Source organism: Neofelis nebulosa, chromosome 15 (genome assembly GCF_028018385.1).
Source record: "Neofelis nebulosa isolate mNeoNeb1 chromosome 15, mNeoNeb1.pri, whole genome shotgun sequence".
NCBI lineage: Eukaryota > Metazoa > Chordata > Mammalia > Carnivora > Felidae > Neofelis > Neofelis nebulosa.
The window spans coordinates 4620161-4642150 of NC_080796.1; the positions used below are offsets into that span (position 1 = coordinate 4620161).

General features: G+C 38.3%; 1 protein-coding gene across 1 annotated transcript in view; it reads right to left on the minus strand.

The window, feature by feature from the left end:
* The window catches only part of LOC131496463 (coiled-coil domain-containing protein 144A-like), a 52907-nt gene that overhangs the window by 20721 nt on the left and 10196 nt on the right, over window positions 1-21990 (minus strand). Inside the window, exons 5-14 of the mRNA XM_058702022.1 lie at window positions 17956-18169; window positions 15940-16138; window positions 15569-15706; window positions 13285-13407; window positions 9284-9354; window positions 8860-8953; window positions 4515-4679; window positions 4314-4369; window positions 4185-4257; window positions 27-79 (exon numbers count right to left, since the gene is read on the minus strand). Of these exons, the coding sequence (XP_058558005.1) occupies window positions 27-79; window positions 4185-4257; window positions 4314-4369; window positions 4515-4679; window positions 8860-8953; window positions 9284-9354; window positions 13285-13407; window positions 15569-15706; window positions 15940-16138; window positions 17956-18169 (1186 nt within the window). The remainder of the gene's footprint in view (window positions 1-26; window positions 80-4184; window positions 4258-4313; window positions 4370-4514; window positions 4680-8859; window positions 8954-9283; window positions 9355-13284; window positions 13408-15568; window positions 15707-15939; window positions 16139-17955; window positions 18170-21990) is intronic.

Below are 21990 nucleotides of genomic sequence, written 5' to 3' on the forward strand. Positions count from 1 at the left end.
AATTATACTTTTGCATATGATCTTACGTCTTCTCCGCATATCTTATGGCCTCTGCCTCTCGATCCTTTGCTTCTTGCAACTAGAATAAAGAAAAAAATAATTTTAACTACTGACAATCTAGTAAAACACCATCACCTGTTATTGTAACCAAATGTAATTTTTTTTTGACTTAGTGAGGCAGAGAGAGAGAGAGAGAATGCCCAAATGGGGAAGGGAGTCAAGGGAAGAGACAGAGATACTAGTAAGCAGGCTCCAAGCTCAGGGTGAAGCCTGATGTGGGTCTCAGTCTCATGACCGCTCTCATGATGTGGCGTTTGGGATCATGACATGAGCAGAAATTAAGAGTCAGGACGCTCAACCAACAAAGCCACCCAAGTGCCCTTGTAACTGAAATCTTTTTGGACCCAGCCACACTCTCCCCTACATGCTGATTGATGGCTACTTTTAGGTCAAAACAGCAGGGTGGACCTGCTACAACACAGACTGTGGCCTACAAAGCTGAAAATGTTTCAATATTCTTCCAGAATAGTTTACCAAACTTACTCTCTTACAAAAACATAACGTTGTTAATATTTATAAATTATATATGATCAGATAAACATACAAATGTATCTACTGGTCAAATGGAGGAAATATAGAAAATTACCTTATGGTAAACATTTCTGTTTTCACATTACAAGCACTGCATCAACTATGATTTTAAATATTCACATAGGTGAATGACACTTCTATTCTCGTGATTGAAACTGAACATGCTATTTTCAGTGACAATGAGATATTTCATGGAAGAGTTTGACAAGCAGTATCCTAGTAGGAGCCAGAAAGCTTGGGTCTGAATTCCCAATTCTGCTGGTTATGAGCTGTATGACCTTGAGCACACTACCTAAAACTTCCATGTCTCAGTCTCTGCATCTGTAAAATGAAGGTAATGACAGCACCTACTGGGGCACCTGAGTGGCTCAGTCGGGTCAGCGTGTTGCTCTTGATTTCTGCTCAGGACATGATCTCAGGGTCACGTGATTAAGCCCCACATTGGGCTCTGCGTGGACAGCAAGGAGTCTGCTTGGAATTCTGTCTTTCTCTCTCTCTGCCTCTCTCCCTCTTTCTCACTCTCCCTACCTTCCCTTCCCCACAGTCTGTCTCTCTCTCACTCTATCTCTCTCTCTCTCCCTCTCAAATTAAGGAACCTTAAAAAAGTGATCTCAAAATAAATAATAATAGTATCTACATAACTGGGATCTTGGTAATATAAATTTAGGAAATAATACAGGAACAACTTAGAAGGGTACGTGGCACATAGTCAGCTCTAAGTGTATGCATTTACCATGATTACTGTTGATGTGTTTTGCATTCCAATACAATGATATAGTTTAGGCAGGTGGCATGCCAATACAAGTGGCCCTGTGTACAAATTATACTGAAGTTATTCTTCATATCACCGCAAGTGGCAGCAAATGGGGAGGATGAGGCCCAGAATCTCTCTTCAGTACTTCACACAACTTTCGCCAATGCCACTAGCCAACAGTACTTTTTTTTCCCCTCTTATAATACTTTTAACTTACATCCTCTCTATACTACTCAGAGGACAATGCTCACAGAGTACAGTACAAATAACACCGCCTAGACTGAGAAGTAGATGCTTTATATGACCATCAGAGGCAAGGGAAAGCCACTGATATGGAAATAATGAAGTCTTGCTAAACTAAAGTTCCTCAATCATTTCATGCCCATACTGTTTACGTTAGGCTGCTTTAGCAGGTACTCTGGTGAAGAGATTAGGGCTTTGTTCTAACAGTATATCAGAAAAGCTGTCCCCAGAGCTTTGCAGTTGGTAAAGTGCTACAAATCTGTAAATCCCAGCACTGGCTGCATAAGGAAGAGAGATTTCAATTTCTCCTTTTCTATTAACCATTTGCTTAAGTTTGAAACTTTGTCCATCTATCACGCTGCTTCTCCCCTTGCAGTGGACTCGAAAATTCTTTAATGTATCATCTCATCCACAGATTCAAGTTTTCTTCACTTATTTCCTTCTTTTACACTAAAATCTAACTTTCACTCCAATCATTCCACTAAGAAAATTTGAGGGTCATATAGGACCTTTTTAAAAAAAAAATATTAAGGTATTTATCCTGCTTCCCTTCTCAGCAGCAGCTGAGAAAAATGCCATGCCCTCCCTCTGCGCTTCTAACCCCACCTTATTTATGAAGGAGGGCAACCCCTGACATTAAATCCTTGCCCCTTGCTCTCTGTGTTTTGAATTGCTCTTAAGGCTTCACAACCAGATTCTCTAATTCACATTTCCAGCTTTGGCCCTTTTACCTAGGCCATGTGTCCTTTTCGCTCTTCCATGTAGGTGCTCATAGACAACATCCTCAACCGCACACTCAAAAATCATTACTTGACATGGAGTACCTTTGTAGACAGCTAATCGTGTACATTTTATTTGGACTCTTTTCGGTGTTACTTTGAGTGTGTTTTTCTTATTGAGTCTTAGGGGGCACCCTTACCCTTAGGATGCTGACCAGCATACTTTGTCTCGCTTTTCTTTATAACACGACATTTATCACAAGGGCTGGATGATCACTGGCTTGCCTTTGTTTCCTTTTGAGTAATTTCTTAGTCCATAGAGATTTCAACTTATGGAAGTCTTCTGAAGTTCCTTTCAGACGCATACTTGACTATATTGTTAGGAAGGTTAAGTTGGCTAGAGCTACCTCTTCTTCCCAATCCAGATTCTTCACCTCAAAATTGTGTGCATCAAATATCTTCACCCAGGTAGCCCCTGGTTTGGGGATTCAGGAGATAAGGACCTTCTAGAGAAGTCAGAGCTATGGACTGAGTTGGCCTAATGCAATCTTAAGTTTTTGATTCGCAGAGAAGACCTTAAAGTGGCAGGTAATTTCATGCCATAACCCTAATTCCTTTCTATAGTGATGTACAGAAAATCGCTCGTTATTCTTTAATAAGCTTCATCAATTTCGGATATCCTTACAAATTTTAGTTTTTGAGACCTTAATGATTTCTTTAGGACACAGTAGCAGGACAATGCCTAGCACTCTCATTCATAGAAGACTGATCAACAGAGTGTCATATTACTCGCATGAAAAGTTCCCTATTACAGTGTGACTCATTAATAAGACGTATAGAAAAGAAAGTAATTTTCAATGTCCCTTCAGTCATAAAAAGGACTAGTCAACAGAATGTTCTAGTTCCCCTGACGTATATAGCTGTCAAATGAAACTTGCATGTATATTATATAGCTTTTGTGACTGACAGAAACGAGTTGGTCAGTGTATCTCCCTCATTGCTCCCACTTAGGATTTACAATGAGAATCCTACAAAGGAGGGTGAGAGTGTGAGGACATTAACTGTTCTGGTTGGAAACAGTTGGGGTTTCACTACATATCTATAAATTATAATCTTGAATGGCACATTAGTCTTTTCTGAAATTGAATTGTGAAGTCTCTGAAAGGCTGATTAACTCAACTGAATGGAAAAAAAAATGAGTTTCTGAACTTGCAATGGTAGGAGCACTATGTTACTAGGTAAGGCCCTGCCCGAGCAGCCATTTCCACTTTTTTACTGGCATTTCTTTTCCTTTACAAAATCCAACAAAGAGAAAACTCTATTCTTTGGGAAGGACGTTTGCATAATGACCTGCTAGTCATTGTTGATGAAGAGAATATGTGGCAAATTTGTAATTTTAAATTACAACATATCATCATTAAAAGAACCTTTCTGAAACTCTCACTAAAGGGTTGGGTTTACAACAGAAAGATAGAATGCAAGATGAAATGATCACTCAAAGACTGGGGACATTTGAAATACACTGGAAAATATTAGCAGGGACTCACACATCTGTATGCCAATGTTCACAGCACCTTTATATACAATAGCCAAAAGGAGGACTAAACCAAATGCTCACTGTGGTATATATAAAATGTTGCTCTTCTTAGATTCTCACAATATTTTTATTTAAATCTCACTACAAACATCATTACTTTATGAATTCAATCAACTTCACCTATATAGAAGAATTACATCACTACTGGCAAGCAGGAACAATATCAACCAAATATTTTGATCAGTGAAATTTTCCATATGGTCCAAAACATTCTTATGTACTTCTACTAGTGACATAAGGATTCCTTTTCAGTAGGACAGTCATTAAGAGATCGACTTACCAAACTTGCCTTTAGCAAGTTGCTCTGAAGACCTTGAATTTGGGCCGCTTGATGTTTGATGGTTTCTTCTTGCCTGGCATTTTTAACCTTTATCCTAAAATGCAGATCTTAAGATAATTATTCTCACACATAATTTTAAAACTGTATCGTGTAATTTCTGAACAAGTGAGGGTATTACAGAAATTCTTAAAATTGTATCAAGAAGATGATTTGGCAATTGTGCCAAGTTTCTAGTTGTGTTTTGTGGTAATGGTGCAAAATTGAGAGATAAGATGCCAAAATTTTGCATTTCAAAATAGCTCAAAGCTGGAATTTGTATCCAGCTTAACAATGATATACTCGCATAACTAATACATTTCTCATAGTACACTGCTTATCTGCTTTATAAATAAACAAGTTATTTTCTGTGAGGTTTAAATTATACTTTAGCATATGATCTTTAATCTTCTCAGCATATCTTACGGCCTCTGCATGTCGTTTCTGTGCTTCTTGTAACTAAAATAAAGAAAAAATAATAATTTTAAATACTGACAATCTAGTTGAACACCATTACCTGTTTCTGTAACTAAATGTTTTTGTTTCTTGTTTTTTTGTACTTGAAAGAGAGACAGAGAGGGAGAGAGCACACACAAGTGGGAAGGGAGTCAGAGGGAGAGACAGAGAAAAAGGCAAGCAGGCTGCAAGCTCAGGGCGAAGTCTGATGTGGGGCTCGGTCTCATGACCGGTCTCATGATGTGGGGTTTGGGATCATGACCTGAGTGGAAATTAAGAGTCAGGACGCTCAACCAACTAAGCAGCCTAAGCACTCCTGTAACTAAAATCTTATTGGACCCAGCCACACTTTCCTCTACATGCTGATTGATGGCTACTTTTAGGTCATAACAAAAGAGCTCAGCATGTACAACAGAGACTATGGCCTACAAAGCCGAAAACATTTCAATACTGGTACAGAATAGTTTACCAATCTTACTCTCCTACAAAAACATAACGTTGTTAATATTTTTAAATTATATATGATTAGATAAACATACAAATGTATCTAATGGTCAAATGGAGGAAATATAGGAAATTACCTTATAGTAAACATTTCAGTTTTCATATTCCAAGCACCATATCAACTATGATTTTCAATATTCACATAGGTGAATGACATTGCTGTTCTCGTGATTATGAAACTGAACATGCTATTTTCAGTGACATCGAGATATTTCATGGAAGAGTTTGACAAGCAGAATCCTAGTAGGAGCCAGAAAGCCTGGGTCTGAATTCCCAATTCTGCTGGTTATGAGCTGTATGACCTTAAGTACACTACCTAAAACTTCTGTGTCTCAGTCTCTGCATCTGTAAAATGAAGGTAATGACAGCACCTACTGGGGTACCTAGGTGACTCAGTCGGGTCAGCGTCTGGCTCTTGATTTCGGCTCAGGACATGATCTCAGGGTCACGTGATTGAGACCCACATCCAGCTCTGGGTGGGTAGTGAGGAGCCTGCTTGGCATTCTCTCTCTCTCTCCCTCCCTCTCTCTCTCTCCCTACCTGCTCTTCCCACAATCTCTCTCTCTCTCCCTCCCTCTCTCTCTCTCCCTACCTGCTCTTCCCACAATCTCTCTCTCTCTCTCTCTCTCTCTCTCTCTCTCTCTCTCTCTCAAAATGAAGAATCTTATAAAAGTGATCTGAAACATAAATAATAATAGGATTTACTTCACTGGGATCTTGGGAATATAAAATTAGGAAATAATACATGAACATCTTAGAAGGGTACATGGTACATAGTCAGCTCTAAGTGTATGCATTTAGCATGATTACTGTTGCTGTATTTTGCGTTCCAATACAATGAGATAGTTAAGGCAGGTGGCATGCCAATACAAGTGGTCCCCTATACAAATTATACTGAAGTCATTCTTCATACCACCGCAAGTGGGAGCAAATGGGGAGCATGAGGCCCAGAATCTCTCCTCAGTACTTCACACAACTTTCGCCAATGCCACTAGCAAACAGTACTTTTTTTTCCCCCCACTTATAATACTTTTAACTAACTCCCTCTCTATACTACTCAGTGGACAATACTCACAGACCACGGTACAAAAAGCACATCTTAGACTGAGTAAGAGATGCTTTACATCACCATCAGAGGCAAGGGAAAACCACTGACATGGAAATAAACGAGTCTTGCTAAACCAAAGTTCCTCAATCATTTCATGTCCATACTGTTTACATTAGGCTGCTTTAGCAGGTACTCTGATGAAGAGATTAAGGCTTTGTGGTAACAACATATCAGAAAAGCTGGCCTCAGAGCTTTGCAGTTAGTAAAGTGCTACAAATCTGTAAATTCCAGCACTGGCTGCATAAGGAAGAAAGATTTCAATTTCTCCGTTTCTAGTAACCATTTGCTTAACTTTTGAAGATTTGTCCACCTATCACGCTGCTTCTCCCCTTGCAGTGGACTCGAGCATTCTTTAATGTATTGTCTCATCCACAGAATCAACTTTTCTTCACTTATTTCCTTCTTTTACACTAAAATCTAACTTTCACTCCTATCATTCCACTAAGACATTTTGAGGGTCATCAAGAACCTCTTTTTTTTTATTTTATTAAGGTCTCTATCCTGCTTCACTTTTCAGCAGCAGCTGAGAAAAATGACCATGCCCTCCCTCTTCTCTTTTAACCACACTGTAATTCTGAAGGACGGCAACCCCTGACATTAAGTCCTTGCCCCTTGCTATCTGTGTTTTGAATTGCTCTTAAGCCTTCACAACCAGATTCTCTAATTCACATTTCTAGCTTTGGCCCCTTTACCTAGGCCATGTGTACTTTTCACTCTTCCATGTAGGTGCTCATAGACAACATCCTCAACCGCACACTCAAAAATCATTACTTGACATGGAGTACCTTTGTAGACAGCTAATCGTGTACATTTTATTTGGACTCTTTTCTGTGGTACTTTGAGTGTGTTTTTCTTATTGAGTCTTAGGGGGCACCCTTACCCTTAGGATGCTGACCAGCATACTTTGTCTCGCTTTTCTTTATAACACGACATTTATCACAAGGGCTGGATGATCACTGGCTTGCCTTTGTTTCCTTTTGAGTAACTTCTTCGTCCATAGAGATTTCAACTTATGGAAGTCTTCTGAAGTTCCTTTCAGATGCATACTTGACTATATTGTTAGGAAGGTTAAGTTGGCTAGAGCTACCTCTTCTTCCCAATCCAGATTCTTCACCTCAAAATTGAAATTGTGTGCATCAAATATCTTCACCCAGGTAGCCCCTGGTTTGGGGATTCAGGAGATAAGGACCTTCTAGAGAAGTCAGAGCTATGGACTGAGTTGGCTGAAAGCTATCTAAGTTTTTTTTTTTTTTTTCCCACAGGGAACACCTTAAAGTGGCAGGTAATTTCATGCCATAACCCTAATTCCTTCCTATAGGTATCTACACTAAATCCCTCATTATTCTTTAATAAGCTTCACCAGTTTCGGATATTCTTACAAATTTTAGTTTTTGAGACCTTAAAGATTTCTTCAGGACACAGTAGCAAGACAATGCCTAGCACTCTCATTCATAGAAGACTGATCAACTGAGTATCATGTTACTCGCATGAAAAGTTCCCTAATACAATGTGACTCATTAATAAGACGTCTAGAAAAGGAAGTAATTTTCAATGTCTCTTCAGCCACAAAAAGGACCAGTCAACAGAATGTTCTAGTTCCCCTGACGGGTATAGCTGTCTAATGAAACTTGGATGTATATTATATAGCTTTTGTGACTGACAGAAACGAGTTGGTCAGCGTATCTACCTCATTGCTCCCACTTAGGATTTACAATGAGAATCCTACAAAGGAGGGTGAGAGTGTGAGGACATTAACTGTTCTGGTTGGAAAACAGTTGGGGTTTCACTACATATCAATAAATGAGAATCCTGAATGCACATTAGTCTTTTCTGAGATTGAATTGTGAAATCTCTGAAAGTCTGACTAACTGAAGTGAATGGAAAAAAAATTGAGTCTGAACTTGCAATGGTAGGAGCACTATGTTACTAGGTAAGGCCCTGACAGAGCAGCCATTTCTCCTTTTTCACTGGCATTTCTTTTCCTTTACAAAATCCAACAAGGAGAAAAGTCCATTCCTTTGAGAAGGACGTTTGCATAATGATCTGCCGGTCATTGTTAATGAAGATAATAAATTGCAAACTTATAATTACAAATTACAACAAATCATCATTAAAATAACCCGTTCTCAAACTCTCACTGAAGGGATGAGATTACAAGAGAATGTCAGTATTCAAGATCAAATGACCACTCAAAGATTGGGGATGTTTGAATCACGCTGAAAAATATTAGCAGGGACTCACACATCTGTATGCCAATGTTCACAGCATCATTATTAACAGTAGCCAAAGGTGGACTAAAACAGATGCTCAATGTGGTATATATAAAATGTTGCTTTTTTTAGATTCTCACAATGTTTTTTATGAAAATCTCACTATAAAGGTCATTACTTTATGAATTCAATCAACTTCATCTATATAGAAGAATTACATCACTAGTAGCAAGTAGGAACAATATCAACCAAACCTTTGCAGCAGTGAGATTTTCCATATGGTCCAAAACATTCTTATGTACTACTACTAGTGAAATACGGATTCCTTTTCAGTAGGACAGACATTAAGAGACCGACTTACCAAACGTGTCTTTATCACGTTGCTCTCAAGATCTTGAATCTGGGCCACTTGATGTTTGATGGTTGCTTCTTGCATGGCATTTTTAACCTGTAGCCTAAAATGCAGATCTTAAGGTAATTATTCTCACACATAAATTTAAAACAACAACACATACTTTCTGAACAAATGAGGGTATTACAGAAATCCTTAAAATTTTGTCAAGAGGAAGATTTCGGAATTGTGCCATTTTTCTCATCGTGTTTTGTGGATAAGGTGCAAAATTGAGAGATAATATGCCACAATTCTGCATTTAAAAATAGCTCAAAGCTGGAATTTGTATCCATCTTAACAATGATATACTGGCATAACTAATACATTTCCCATACTACACTGTTTATCTGCTTTATAAATAAACAAGTTATTTTCTGTGAGGCTTAAATTATACTTTTGCACATGATCTTTCATCTCCTCAGCATATCTTACGGCCTCTGCATGTCGTTCCTGTTCTTCTTGCAACTAAAATAGAGAAAAAATAATTTTAACCACTGAAAATCTAGTAGAACACTATCACCTGTTTCTTTAATTTTTTTGACTAGAGAGAGAGAGAGAGAGAGAGCATGCAGAAGTGGGGAAAAGAGACAGAGGGAGAGACAGAGAAAATGGTAAGCAGGCTGCAAGCTCAGGGCGAAGCCTGATGTGGGGCTCTGTCTCATGACTGGTCTCATGATGTGGGATTTGGGATCATGACCTGGGTGGAAATTAAGAGTCAGGACCTCAGCCAACTAACCCGCCCAAGCGCCGCTGTAAGTAAAATATTTTTGGAGCCAGCCACTCTCTCCTCTACATGCTGATTGATGGCTACTTTGAGGTCATAACAAAAGCGTTCAGCTTCTACAACAGAGACTATGGCTTACAAAGATGAAATGTTTCAATACTCTTACAGAATAGTTTACCAACCTTACTCTCCTACAAAAACATAACATTGTTAATGTTTTTAAATTATATATGATCACATAAATGTACAAATGTATCTATTGGTCAAATGGAGGAAATATAAGAATTTACCTCATGGTAAACATTTCTATTTTCATATTCCAAGCACCACATCAACTATGATTTTACATATTCACATAGGTGAATGACGTTGCTATTCTCATGATTATAAAACTGAACATGCTATTTTCAGTGACAACAAGATATTTAATGGAAGAATTTGAGAAATAATATCCTAGTAGGGGCCAGAATGCCTGGGTCTGATTTCCCAGTTCTGCTCATTATGAGCTGTATGACCTTGAGCACACTACCTAAAACTTCCATGTCTCAATCTCTGCATCTGTAAAATGAAGGTAATAATAGCACCTACTGGGGCACCTGACTGGCTCAGTTGGTTCAGTGTCTGGCTCTTGATTTCAGCTCAGGACATGATCACAGGGTCATGTAATTGAGCCCCACATCGAGCTCTGCATGGATAGTGAGGAGCCTGCTTGGGATTCTCTCTCTCTCTCTCTCTCTCTCTCTCTCTCTCTCTCTCTCTTTCTCTCTCTCTCTCCCTTTTTCTCTCTCTCCCTACATGCCCTTCCCCACATTCTCTCTGTCTCTCTCAAAACAAAGGACCTTAAAAAAGTGATCTCAAAATAAATAATAATAGTATCTACCCCACTGGGATGTTGTGAAGATTAAATTAGGAAATAATAGATGAACAACTTAGAAGGGTACGTGGCACATAGTCAGCTCTAAGTGTCTGCATGTAGCATGATTACTGTTGCTGTAGTTTGTGTTCCAATACAATGTGATAGTTTAGGCAGGTGGCTTGCCAATACAAGTTTTCCCCTATACAAATTATACTGAAGTTATTCTTCATTCCACCGCAAGTGGTAGCAAATGGGGAGCATGAGGCCCAGAATCTCTCCTCAGTACTTCAAAAAACTTTGCCAATGCCACTAGCCAACAGTACTTTTTTCCACTTATAATCCTTTTAACTTACTTCCTCTCTATACCACTGAGTGGACAATGCTCACAGACTACGGTACAAATAGCACCTCTTTGACTCAGTAGTAGATCCTTTACATGACCATCAGAGGCAAGGGAAAGCCACTGACATGGAAATAAACGAGACTTGTGAAACTAAAGTTCCTCCATCATTTCATGTCCATACTGTTTACGTTAGGCTGCTTTAGCATGTACTCTGATGAAGAGATTAAGGGTTTGTGGTAAAAGCATATCAGAAAAGCTGTCCCCAGATATTTGCATTGGTAAAGTGATACAAATCTGTAAATCACAGTTCTGGCTGTGTAAGAAAGAAAGACAAATTTAGCGTGCTTTTTCATAGTGAGAGGGAAAAAAAAAACTAAACATTTGATTGAACATTTCTCCTCTATTTGATTAAGTGCTTTCATTAATAGTTTTACTTATATAAGTGTGTGTGTGTGTGTGTGTGTGTGTGTGTATAGAGATATACACACATTTTTTAACGTTTATTTTTTGATACAGAGTACGAGTCTGAGTGGCTCAGAACGTGAGGGACACAACGAATCCAATGCAGGCTCTGCTGACAGCAGAAAGCCCAATTCAGGGCTCCATCTCAAGAACATGGAGATCATGACCTGAGCCAAAGGCAGACTCTAATCAGACTGGAGCCAGCCAGGCACCCCTCAATTTAGTATTTCATTTCTTAGCATACATTTAGAATAAAAGCTTTGCTATACCAATGTTTTCAAGAAGAATTTATTGATACGGTATAAAGTAATTAATTTTATTGGAAAAACTGTTAAGTTAAAGTATTTTCAATTTATACAAGGATAAGTATCACCCGTGTCAAATATTACTATCCCTTAAATTTATACTTAGGAAGATGAAATTACCTGTCATGAAAAAAATAAAAACAATGTCAAATAAAGGACTAAATTGTTCTGCACAGGCTAGATGACAAGTGTCAAGAGAGTTAAAGCTAATGGGAGTTAGAACAGTCAGAGAAAATTCATTGGAAAGGAGACTGTGAGCCAAGTCTGAATAACATAGGTTTACTCAAGAGGAACAGAACTAAAAAGACAGGACAGCATGAGTAACGGCTGAGAGATGGTAAAATCAACCCGATTAACTCAGAGGATAAAATCTGATGGCAGAGACATTAAAAACGGATATCCACACAAGAACTACGTAAATGTTCATAAGCAGCCATACTAATAGGCAAGAAGTGGACACAACCCAAAGGTCCATCAACTGATGAATGAACAAGGGCCTTAGCCCACAATGGAGTACTGTTTGACAATAAAAAGAAATGAAGCACTGATATAAGCTGTAACCAACACAGATGAACCCAGAAAACATTAAGTAAAGCTAGCTAGTCCCAAGGGACCACACGTTGTGTGACTCCATTTATATGAAATATTCACAAGAGGCAACTCCATTGAGAGACCAAGTAGTAGACTGGTGGTTGCCTGAGGCTGGGGGCAACGGGGAAGGGTTTCCTTTCAGGATGAGGAAAACATTCTACTTGATGGCAGTGATGGTTGCACGAGTGTACACAGAGACAGTGAACTGTGCGTGGCAAATGGGTGACTTTTATGGTATGTGTATTGTACCTCAAAATAGCTTTAAAAAAAACCCAATGGCAGGACACAGAGAATGTTCTTAATTCTCGCTTTTGGGCGTCCATACTACACATGATCAGAATATTTCCGTGCTTTGACAATATGTCTAAAAGGCAAAGAAAATGAAGGAAATGCCGAAGTTCAAGTGGTTTGTTAAGTGATCTTTCTGTACAAGTCATCCTGAAATCAATATACATTCTTCTCAAAAGTGAAGATGAGAACTAAGATAATTATCTGAATCATTCCATTAAACATTATCTTCTGATTTGATCCAGCTTGCCTCATCATGGTAATAGAGATATCATTAAAAAACATTGTTTAGTATGGGACAAAGTCTCTTGGGGCACCTGGGTGGCTACGTCAGTTAAGCGTCCAATTCTTGCTTTCAGCTCAGGTCATGATCTCACGGTTCATGAGACTGAGCCTCACATTGGCTCTAAACTGACAGCATGGAGCCTGCTTGGGATTCTCTCTCTCTCCTCTGTCTGCCCCTCCCCTGTTAACATGCATGCACACACTCTCTCTCACTTTCTCTCTCAAAATAAATAAATAAACTGTCAAAAAAATTTAAATTAAAGAAAGAACGAAAAAAGTCTCTCAATTTCTCTGAGGAAGGATACAAAAGCCTCAACTTTCCTAAAAGTAAGTATTATAAGAAAACAATGTATAACACAAATAGGAGAAGGAGAGGCAGAAGTTTATGAAATAAATGCATTGTAAAGATACTAAAATCATAATAAATTAATTATAATGAAAATACCAAAGAAAGCGGTCCATGGAAATTGGTATCCTAAAACACTTTATATTATTTAACTAGCTATAAGTTAGCTGTTGACAGGTTACATTTACTACATACCTGACTTCTGATTTGACCTAATTTCTTCTTGAGATTCCGTGTTTCATCTTCCAGATGAAGATGTGACATAGACTGTTTCTTCAGAGTATCAGCCAGTTCTTGTTGAAGTTGTCTCACAACTACCTAATAAGACATTTCTGTTACTGATTTTCTAAATCATCTTATTATTAAATTATGTTAATAATAGACAACTCTCACATACGTACTTTGAGAAATATCAACACATACATCAATTCACCGTCTTTTTGTAACACATACACATTCCTGTTCACTGAATTCAGTTAAAGACACTAAAGGTGTTATCTCCCTGTCTACTTCTGATTGTTTATGGTGTCTCTTTCCAGTCTCAGCACGACAATTTTATCCTGCAACATGTGGTTTTTATGCAACCGATCTTGTGTTTTCTCATGATTATCAGAAAGCTAAGTAAAACCAAGCACATTTTCAGATAGCACTCAATAAAATGGCATTATCATGATTTTCTTTTAAATGAAAGCATAATCTATGTTTAAACAATGAAAAGGTTTCAGGGGGTGCCAGGGTGGTTCAGTTGGTTGAGTGTCTGACTCTTGATTTTGGCTCAGGGAATGATCTCACATTCTGTGGGTTTAAGCCCTGCATCAGGCTCTGTGCTGACAGTCAGGAGCCTGCTGAGGATTATCGCTCTCCCTCTCCCTCTCCCTGCCCCTCCCCTGCTTGCATTCTCTCTCTCTCTCTCTCTCTCTCTCTCTCTCTCTCTCTCTCTCTGTCTCTCTCTCTCTCTAATGAATAAAGAAACATAGGAAGGAAGGAAGGAAGGAAGGAAGGAAGGAAGGAAGGAAGGAAGATTACAGTAAGTGAATATCCAACTGGAAAAAAAATAAAGTTGGCTCCAAATCTCAAATTTTATACAAGCGTAAGTTCCAAAAAGTTCAGAACTTTAACTGTAGAAAATGAAGGCATGAAAGTAAAAAAGAATTTGTGAGAAAAGTGTTCAGAATCTCAGAATTGGAAAAGCCTTTCTCTGATTTACAACAAACCAGAAGGCCTAAAATAAAAGATTAATAAACCCGACTACACTTAAAAATTGAATTTACAGTAGATATCGAACACAGAGACCCCACAGTAAAATCCTTAGCTCTGCATATACTCGGACAGATTAAATTTCCTAAAATTCTTCTTTCCTGAGAATATTTCATAGGTATCTACTTTGCTACCATTTCTATAGTCAGTTATAAGAATTATATCTATTGATAACTGAAAAATCTAGGCACTGTACTATAATAGAAACACTTCTACACACATCAATGAACTCATTTGGTTATCACAATTCTAGAATGGAGAGATTAAAATGGTGAGCTGTAGGACTCTCCCCAGGTCTTCTCACTCCACAACAAGTGCTCTTGCACCAACCACTGCCACTTCTCTAGTGTAAATACACAAGTACGAAAGAAGTCTTGTATTTCAAAATACTCATAGGAAATAAGGTGAAATTTATACATCTCTTAGAATACCATGAGATTATTTACTGCTACAATAACTTGTATTGCCTCTTGTTGAAAACAGTAATAAATATAAAAGAGGGGAAATACACTCAGCTATTTTATTAGGAATAAAATACCTATCAATAAATTATCATTAAGTATATACCACAGCATACCATTGTTATCAAAAGTTCCTTGTAATGAAATAGGATGCTTCTTGAAGCAAAACTGTTACTTTTCTCAAAAGTAGGAGACTTGATACCGAAAATATGATCAGTGAACTGGCTACACTTGCCCTCCTGTCCATTAGCGGAAGTGTTCAACTAACCTAGTAATATATCAAGGCAGTGAAGTAACTGTTCAAAACCAAAACACATGTTGCTAGTAGCAATAGTTTTGAGATTAGGGAGAGCTCATCAATTCCTACAGAAAGTAATAAAAGCCTCTCCCTTGGATGAGGACATTATGAATGTCACTATTTGTTGCAGACAAATGCATTTAATCAAGAATATTATTTTATCCAGTGAAGCAAAAATGCCACCATCCCCCATGACCCTCCTCAAAATATATGTGCTTTTAAAATCCTCTATAGTTTCCATGATGAACACAGTTCAGTTTCATATATACATACATATATATGTACACATATATATACATAACACACACACACACACACATATATATAGATATATATATATACATACATACATACATACATATATATATACATACACACACGGAGAAAAAAGTAATAATAACTAAAAAATAGAATATATACAAATACATACACACATGTACTTCAAAATAACTAAAGAAGATACCTTAGAACTAGTTTTCTTATGAGCCATTTCTAGCTCCTTTTGCTTGTAAAGGTGATTGTTTAGACTTCCATCTTGTAAGACTCTGGCCTTCTGATCTGGAGAAAGTTGCCACTGAGTGTCACTGCGCTCTTCTACAACCTGGAGACACATTTCATTGTGATTCTGGTCTCATACCGTTAAAAAAAAAAAAAGGTCAAAAGCTGAAGTGGAGAACTTTAAAAAAATGTTCAAAAGAACATAATCCCATGTTTTAATTTATTTTAAACCTAAATAATATATCTTGAGTCAAAGGGATACTATAAAATATATATGTATAATATTACACTATGTAATATGGCTGGAAATACAGTTTTTATCAAAAACTGATTTACCTGATTTTTGGTGGCCTTCAATTCCATGTTTAGCGTTCTAAGAGCGAGTTCAACTTGTTGTTTTGTTTCAACTTCTTTCTTATATTCGTCTTCTTTTCTTCTTAACTTTTCCCTAATATTTTCATATAACATATCAGCATTTCTTCTTTCTTCTTCTTCTTCTTCTTCTTCTTCTTCTTCTTCTTGTTTTAAGGTACATCTGCAATTACATGTGCTTCTTTTAAAATTTGCTTTGTTAGACATAAAAAGTTCATTTGATGATCTGGTTCCACAAATGTTGGCTTATTATCCAAATGAAAAATTTCTATGTTTTCCGATTGTTTTTCTTGTAGGGCTCATGTTTTTAATTTGTCACTTCAATCTCTTCCAAACCATATATACAGTTGAAAAAAAGCCAGGAGAAAGCATTATGCAACTTCGTTAGTTTCAGTCAGTAATAACTCTGGTAGATGTTGTAGGAAAGGAAGTTTGAAATTATTCAGGAAAGTTAGAGTTGAAAATTACCCCCTTTCCCACAGGTATAATTATTCCTCCATAGGACAGATAATTCAGTTTCTCATTAAAAAGAGAAGTTGCTGTTTATAAGCAAGTTTATCAACTCACTGGAAATGAAATCTCCACTTGATGAAACCTTACAGGTACCTCCAAAAATGATGTGCAGTGAAAGAGAGCATCTGTGGATGTTGTTTACACAACATACATGTGCAGATTACTGTCATCCAAGACTACGCTGACTAGTCTAATATCTGTTGCCTATGCTTTTTGTTTCTTCTTCCACAACACTTGCAACTTACCTTGTTGATGCATACCTACTTTAGGAATCACTTAAACATCCATTCTAGAACACGACAGGATACGTATTAATTAAGTAAACAATAAAGAGTAATATGACCTTTCAGCATACACTTTTGAATTAATTTTATCTACCTATGACAGAGATGTTGAAAAAACTTATCAGTAATCACTTTCTGTATTACTTTTTTTTAGTTTATTCATTTTTGAGAAAGGGAGAGCCCATGCAAACAAAGGAGGGGCATAGAGAGAGAGAGGGAGGCAGAAAATCCAAAGTGGGCTCTGCACTGACAACACACAGCTCGATGTGGGGCTCGAACTCACGAACCCTGAGATCATGACCTGAGCCAAAGTCGGATGCTTGACTGACTGAGCCACCCAGGCGCCCCCATTTTACTTTGTTTAAATTTTTTATTGAGAGAGAGATGACGCAAGTGAGCGAGGGCAGAGAGAGAGAAAGAGAGACAGAATCCCATGACGGGCAGACCGAGAGGGAGAGACAGTGAGAGAAGAGGAGCTCACCTGAAGCGGGGCTCGTGCTCACCCAAAGCCGGGCTCGAGCCCACCCAAAGCAAGGCTCAAACTCACGAGATCATCACCTGAGCCGAAGCCAGATGCTTAACCAACTGAGCCACCCAGGCACCCCCACTTTACCTTTTAACCCCTGCATGTTAAGAAGCAAACGGAATCAATTTTGGGGAATTTTACTGTCTTGAGAAAAATGACCATTTTATACTCTGTTGGTAGGTACAGAAAGTAATATAAACTTTCCTGAGAACAATTTAAAAATATGGATCAGAGACCTTTTTTAAAATTTTTATACCTTATCCAGATAACATTATATTGAAGAATTGATTCCAAGTAAGTAACCAGACATGTAGAAACAGATTTCTATAAAAGACATTCTTGACAGCATTAATTAAAATACAGAAAGATGAAAAACAGGCAGAATTCAATCTCTTAAATAATGATGTTTCTTGGACTATGGTGGACTTTTATATGGCCATTAAAATTGTGATTTGGAATATACATTAAAGTATTAGAAGTATTCACTGTTAAGAACTTGCTGTGTTTTTTCCAAGAATCGCACACCTCACAACACTAAACAAGTATTCTTTCCAGAAAAATCCCATAAGGTAAGTCAGCAATTACAAAACTGCCTCTACACATCTTTGGAAAAAAAGGAAACAGTTGAAATATTTCCTTAAAGCCAAGATGCTGTACCTCAAACTGCAGAATTCACGTTCCCATTCAACTTTTTGATGCTCTAACCGTGATATCATGTCTTTGGTTTCTTGTAGCTCGTTTTGTAGTGCACTAACCATTTTTTCCATTTTTGTCATTTTTCCCATAAGAAGTTTACAGTGATTTTTGTTAAGTTTCCTTAATTTCTCATAGGAAACACGTATATCTTGGATTTTCAAGAAGCCAGCATAATCTGCATCAGAGAAGAAACAGAAATAAAATAGATGAGTACTTTTTGCATATACAGGCCTGTGCATCTTCAATTCACTCATTCAAACATTGAATAAATATATACCTTCATTGGAAGATGTTATACTCAGCTCTACAGATACAATAGAGAAGACCCCTGGCTCTTGATTAGCTTAAAGTCTAGTGAAGGAGAAAGACAACTCAAACGGTAATTCTAAATTCAGATAGTTCCTATTAGAAGACAGAGTTCTGTGATCATAACTTGATCTAGATTGGGCCCAAGGAAGATAGATGTCCCTGAGGAAGAGATAACTATACTGAGGAATGAAGGAGGAGCAGGAGGCAATTAAGCAAAGGAGGAAGACAAGCACTCTCGACAGTCTAGAGCATGTGCTGAAGTTCCACTGTAATCTACTTCTGGACAAGATGGGGTAACCCATACTGATTGATCTTCCTATCTTCCTACCTGAAGCAAGCAAAAACAAAACAGACAAAATACAATTTTAACATGATTTTCAAGACACAGATCTTCAGAAAATGAAGGACAATGATCCCTGAAAACAAAACACGTTAGCCTAACACGTATGCCCAAACTCATTCCCTTGAGAGAGTTTTCAGGCTACGACACAGGAGACATAAATTATTTAAGTAGATTTCACCATACTCCTTGTGTCAAGGTGGCAAAACTGAGAGTGTGGTGAAGTCAAGACAGATAGAGACGACAGGTCAGCATCCAGGAGAGGAGAAAGCAGGACACAGAAAGAACCCTGGGCATCTGCACAGGGTCCCCTTTGGCTATTCAGCAGAGTAACAACCAGTGCATACATGGTTGTTACTTCCTAGTCATCAAGGGAAAAAAATCTGAAAAGAGTAGAGGAAACACTGCCTGGTGCTCCCACAGCACGAGGGACAGTGTCTATTCACATTAGCTAAGATAGAAAAACTCATAATTTGCCTTAGGCTGATCACCACTCTGGATTCAGCCAATAATTCGTAAGAGCAAGATTAAAGGATCCAATTGTTTGTAAGTAACTTAACTATATCTCCAAACAAAGCATGAAAAGATAACTAGAGGCATAGAAGCTATAGTTTTAAAAACCAAATAGCACTTACAGAGATGTAAATTATGTTAGCCATGAACAATACGATGGGTAGGAATAAACACATATTAGACATCACAAAACAAAAGACTGAAGTTTAACATTGGAAACCTGGGAGAAAACTTCAACTGGGAAATATACAATTGCCCAAAGAGGCAGGGGAAAGGGACAGGAAAAAAATATGGCCCAAATCTTCCTAAATTTCATGAAAACTATAATCCCGCTGACCCAGGAAGGATCTGTCTAGGAAAGAAGAAATGGAAGTCAACTCTTGTAATTTGCCTAAACTATATACGATGTGGTATAACATTACTGGAAGGGAGACTGTGATGCTGAAGCCATAGACTATAAACCCTAAACCAACAACTAAAGCAGCAAAACTGAAAAGTTCTAGCTAGGAAGCCTAAATAAATAAGTGAAAAAATGAATACATGAATAAATGAATACGTGAATAAATAAATAAATGGATAAAACTGAATCATAAAAATTACTCGATTAAAAGAAAGCAGAAAAAGAAGAGAACGGGAACAAGGAGCAGATAAGACAAATGCAAATCAAACAGCATGATGACAGATTCAAATCAACTATCTCAAAAATCACAGTAAATGGCCCTTTGTAGCAACGTGGATGGAAGTGGAGAGTGTGATGCTAAGTGAAATAAGCCATACAGAGAAAGACAGATACCATATGTTTTCACTCTTATGTGGATCCTGAGAAACTTAACAGAAACCCATGGGGGAGGGGAAGGAAAAAAGAAAAAAAGAGGTTAGAGTGGGAGAGAGCCAAAGCATAACAGACTCTTAAAAACTGAGAACAAACTGAGGGTTGATGGGGGGTGGGAGGGAGGGGAGGGTGGGTGATGGGTATTGAGGAGGGCACCTTTTGGGATGAGCACTGGGTGTTGTATGGAAACTAATTTGACAATAAATTTCATATATTGAAAAAAAATCACAGTAAATGAAAACGGTCTAAAAGCCTCAACTAAAACGCAGACTGTCAAAATGGATAAAAAAGGAAGACTCAACTATATGCCACCTATACAAAATGCACTTTAAATGTCAAGACAGAAATTTGTTCAAAAGATAGAAATATGATATGCCACACTAACACTTGACCAAAGAAGGCTGAGCTAGAGTGGCTATATGAATAGCAGACAAAACAGTTTCAAGCAAAAAAATCATTACCAGCAGTAAACAGGTCATTATATAATCATAAAAGGGTCAATTAAGAGCAATCTTAAATGTTCATGTATCTGTTAATAGCTTCAAAGTACATGAAGTAAAAATTGATAGAACTGAAAATAGAAATAGGCAAATTCACAATTATAGTCTGATATTTCAATAGGCTCAACATCAGCAAGGGCATAGTAGACTTGGCCACCACTATTCTTCTCAAGGATCTATGGAACACTTACCAAAAAAGACTATGTTCTGGGTCAAAAATAAGCCTTAATAAAAGGAAGAAGTCAATAGGCCTGAAGTCATAATAGTGTGTTCCCTGACCACAAAACAATCAAATCAAAAACAAGCACAAAAATATCTCTGGAAAATACTCAACTGTTTGTGAACTACAGAACACTTCGAAATATCCCCTGGGTCAAAGAAGTAATGAAAAAAGAAAAAAAAATAGAAAGGATTCTGAACTGAATGAAAATGAAAACATAGTAGAATTTGTAGTGCTACCCTAGTAGCACTCACATGAAGACTGATAGCACTGAATGTATACATTAAAAAAGAAGAGGGAAGTGCGGTGCTCCTTGCTGCCTTTGTGGCTCCTCCCCCAGCTTCCCAAGTGCCCCGCCCTGCCCCGCCCCACCCTGGCAGTGGCTGGAGAGCAGGTGTTTTGTTCACAGGCTCACAGCAGGCACTTGGCCTTGTGGGGGCGGGGTCCGCCACCTGCCGGGAATTGAAGGTGGGGGAGTAGCTGTAGGAGGCGACCCCCCTAGACTGAGGTGGGCATGGGCCGGGCCCCAGGCTCTGCTGGAGCGGGAGGCGGCGGCAGTGGCAGAGGCATGGCCTTCTGGAAGGGAAATCCCAATGCCTGTGCACCTGTCTCTCCTCCCTTCATCTCCGCCCCTGCTATGAGTTTTGTGTTCTAGCTCCCCACCTTTTTCTCACTACCTACATCATCAGCCTTCTTCTGACTTCGCTTCCCAGCTTCTTGCGACCCTTTCTCTCACTTAAGCTTCAGTTACTCAGGCTCTTTTCACCCTAGTCCTGCCAGAGACTTCATATGCCAGCATTCTCTTTCATGGGATGTCCCCATCCTTCCCCTCTCCCCACATCCTATTCTGGGCTGATGGCAGCCAGAAATCCTTCCTATTGCATTTACCGGCAGTTTCTACCTGGCCCTGAAGCTTGGCGCAGATCAAGTCCACCACACCCACGCTGAGAAGGACCCCTAGGAGAACCACTTGTCCCATGGTGGTATTGGACAATATGTTCTCGATTTTCCTCTGGTTGCTTATTTTAGTCTGAATATTTGTTACCTCCACCGCTATACTTTACAAACGTATGTTTTGGCTGCATGACAAGGAGTTAGAAATGAGCCAGAGACCATTCGCAGGTAAGGAGAAGATTTAGACATTTAGGATTAAAGGAAGAAAGGAGAAACAGAATGTTAAGAAGGTTAGATTCCTCAAAGTATTTTGATATCTTTTGTGATCTGAGGAAGTGGAGATTACTGAGCCTACACAGATTGACATTTTGGGAGAAAATTTCATGAT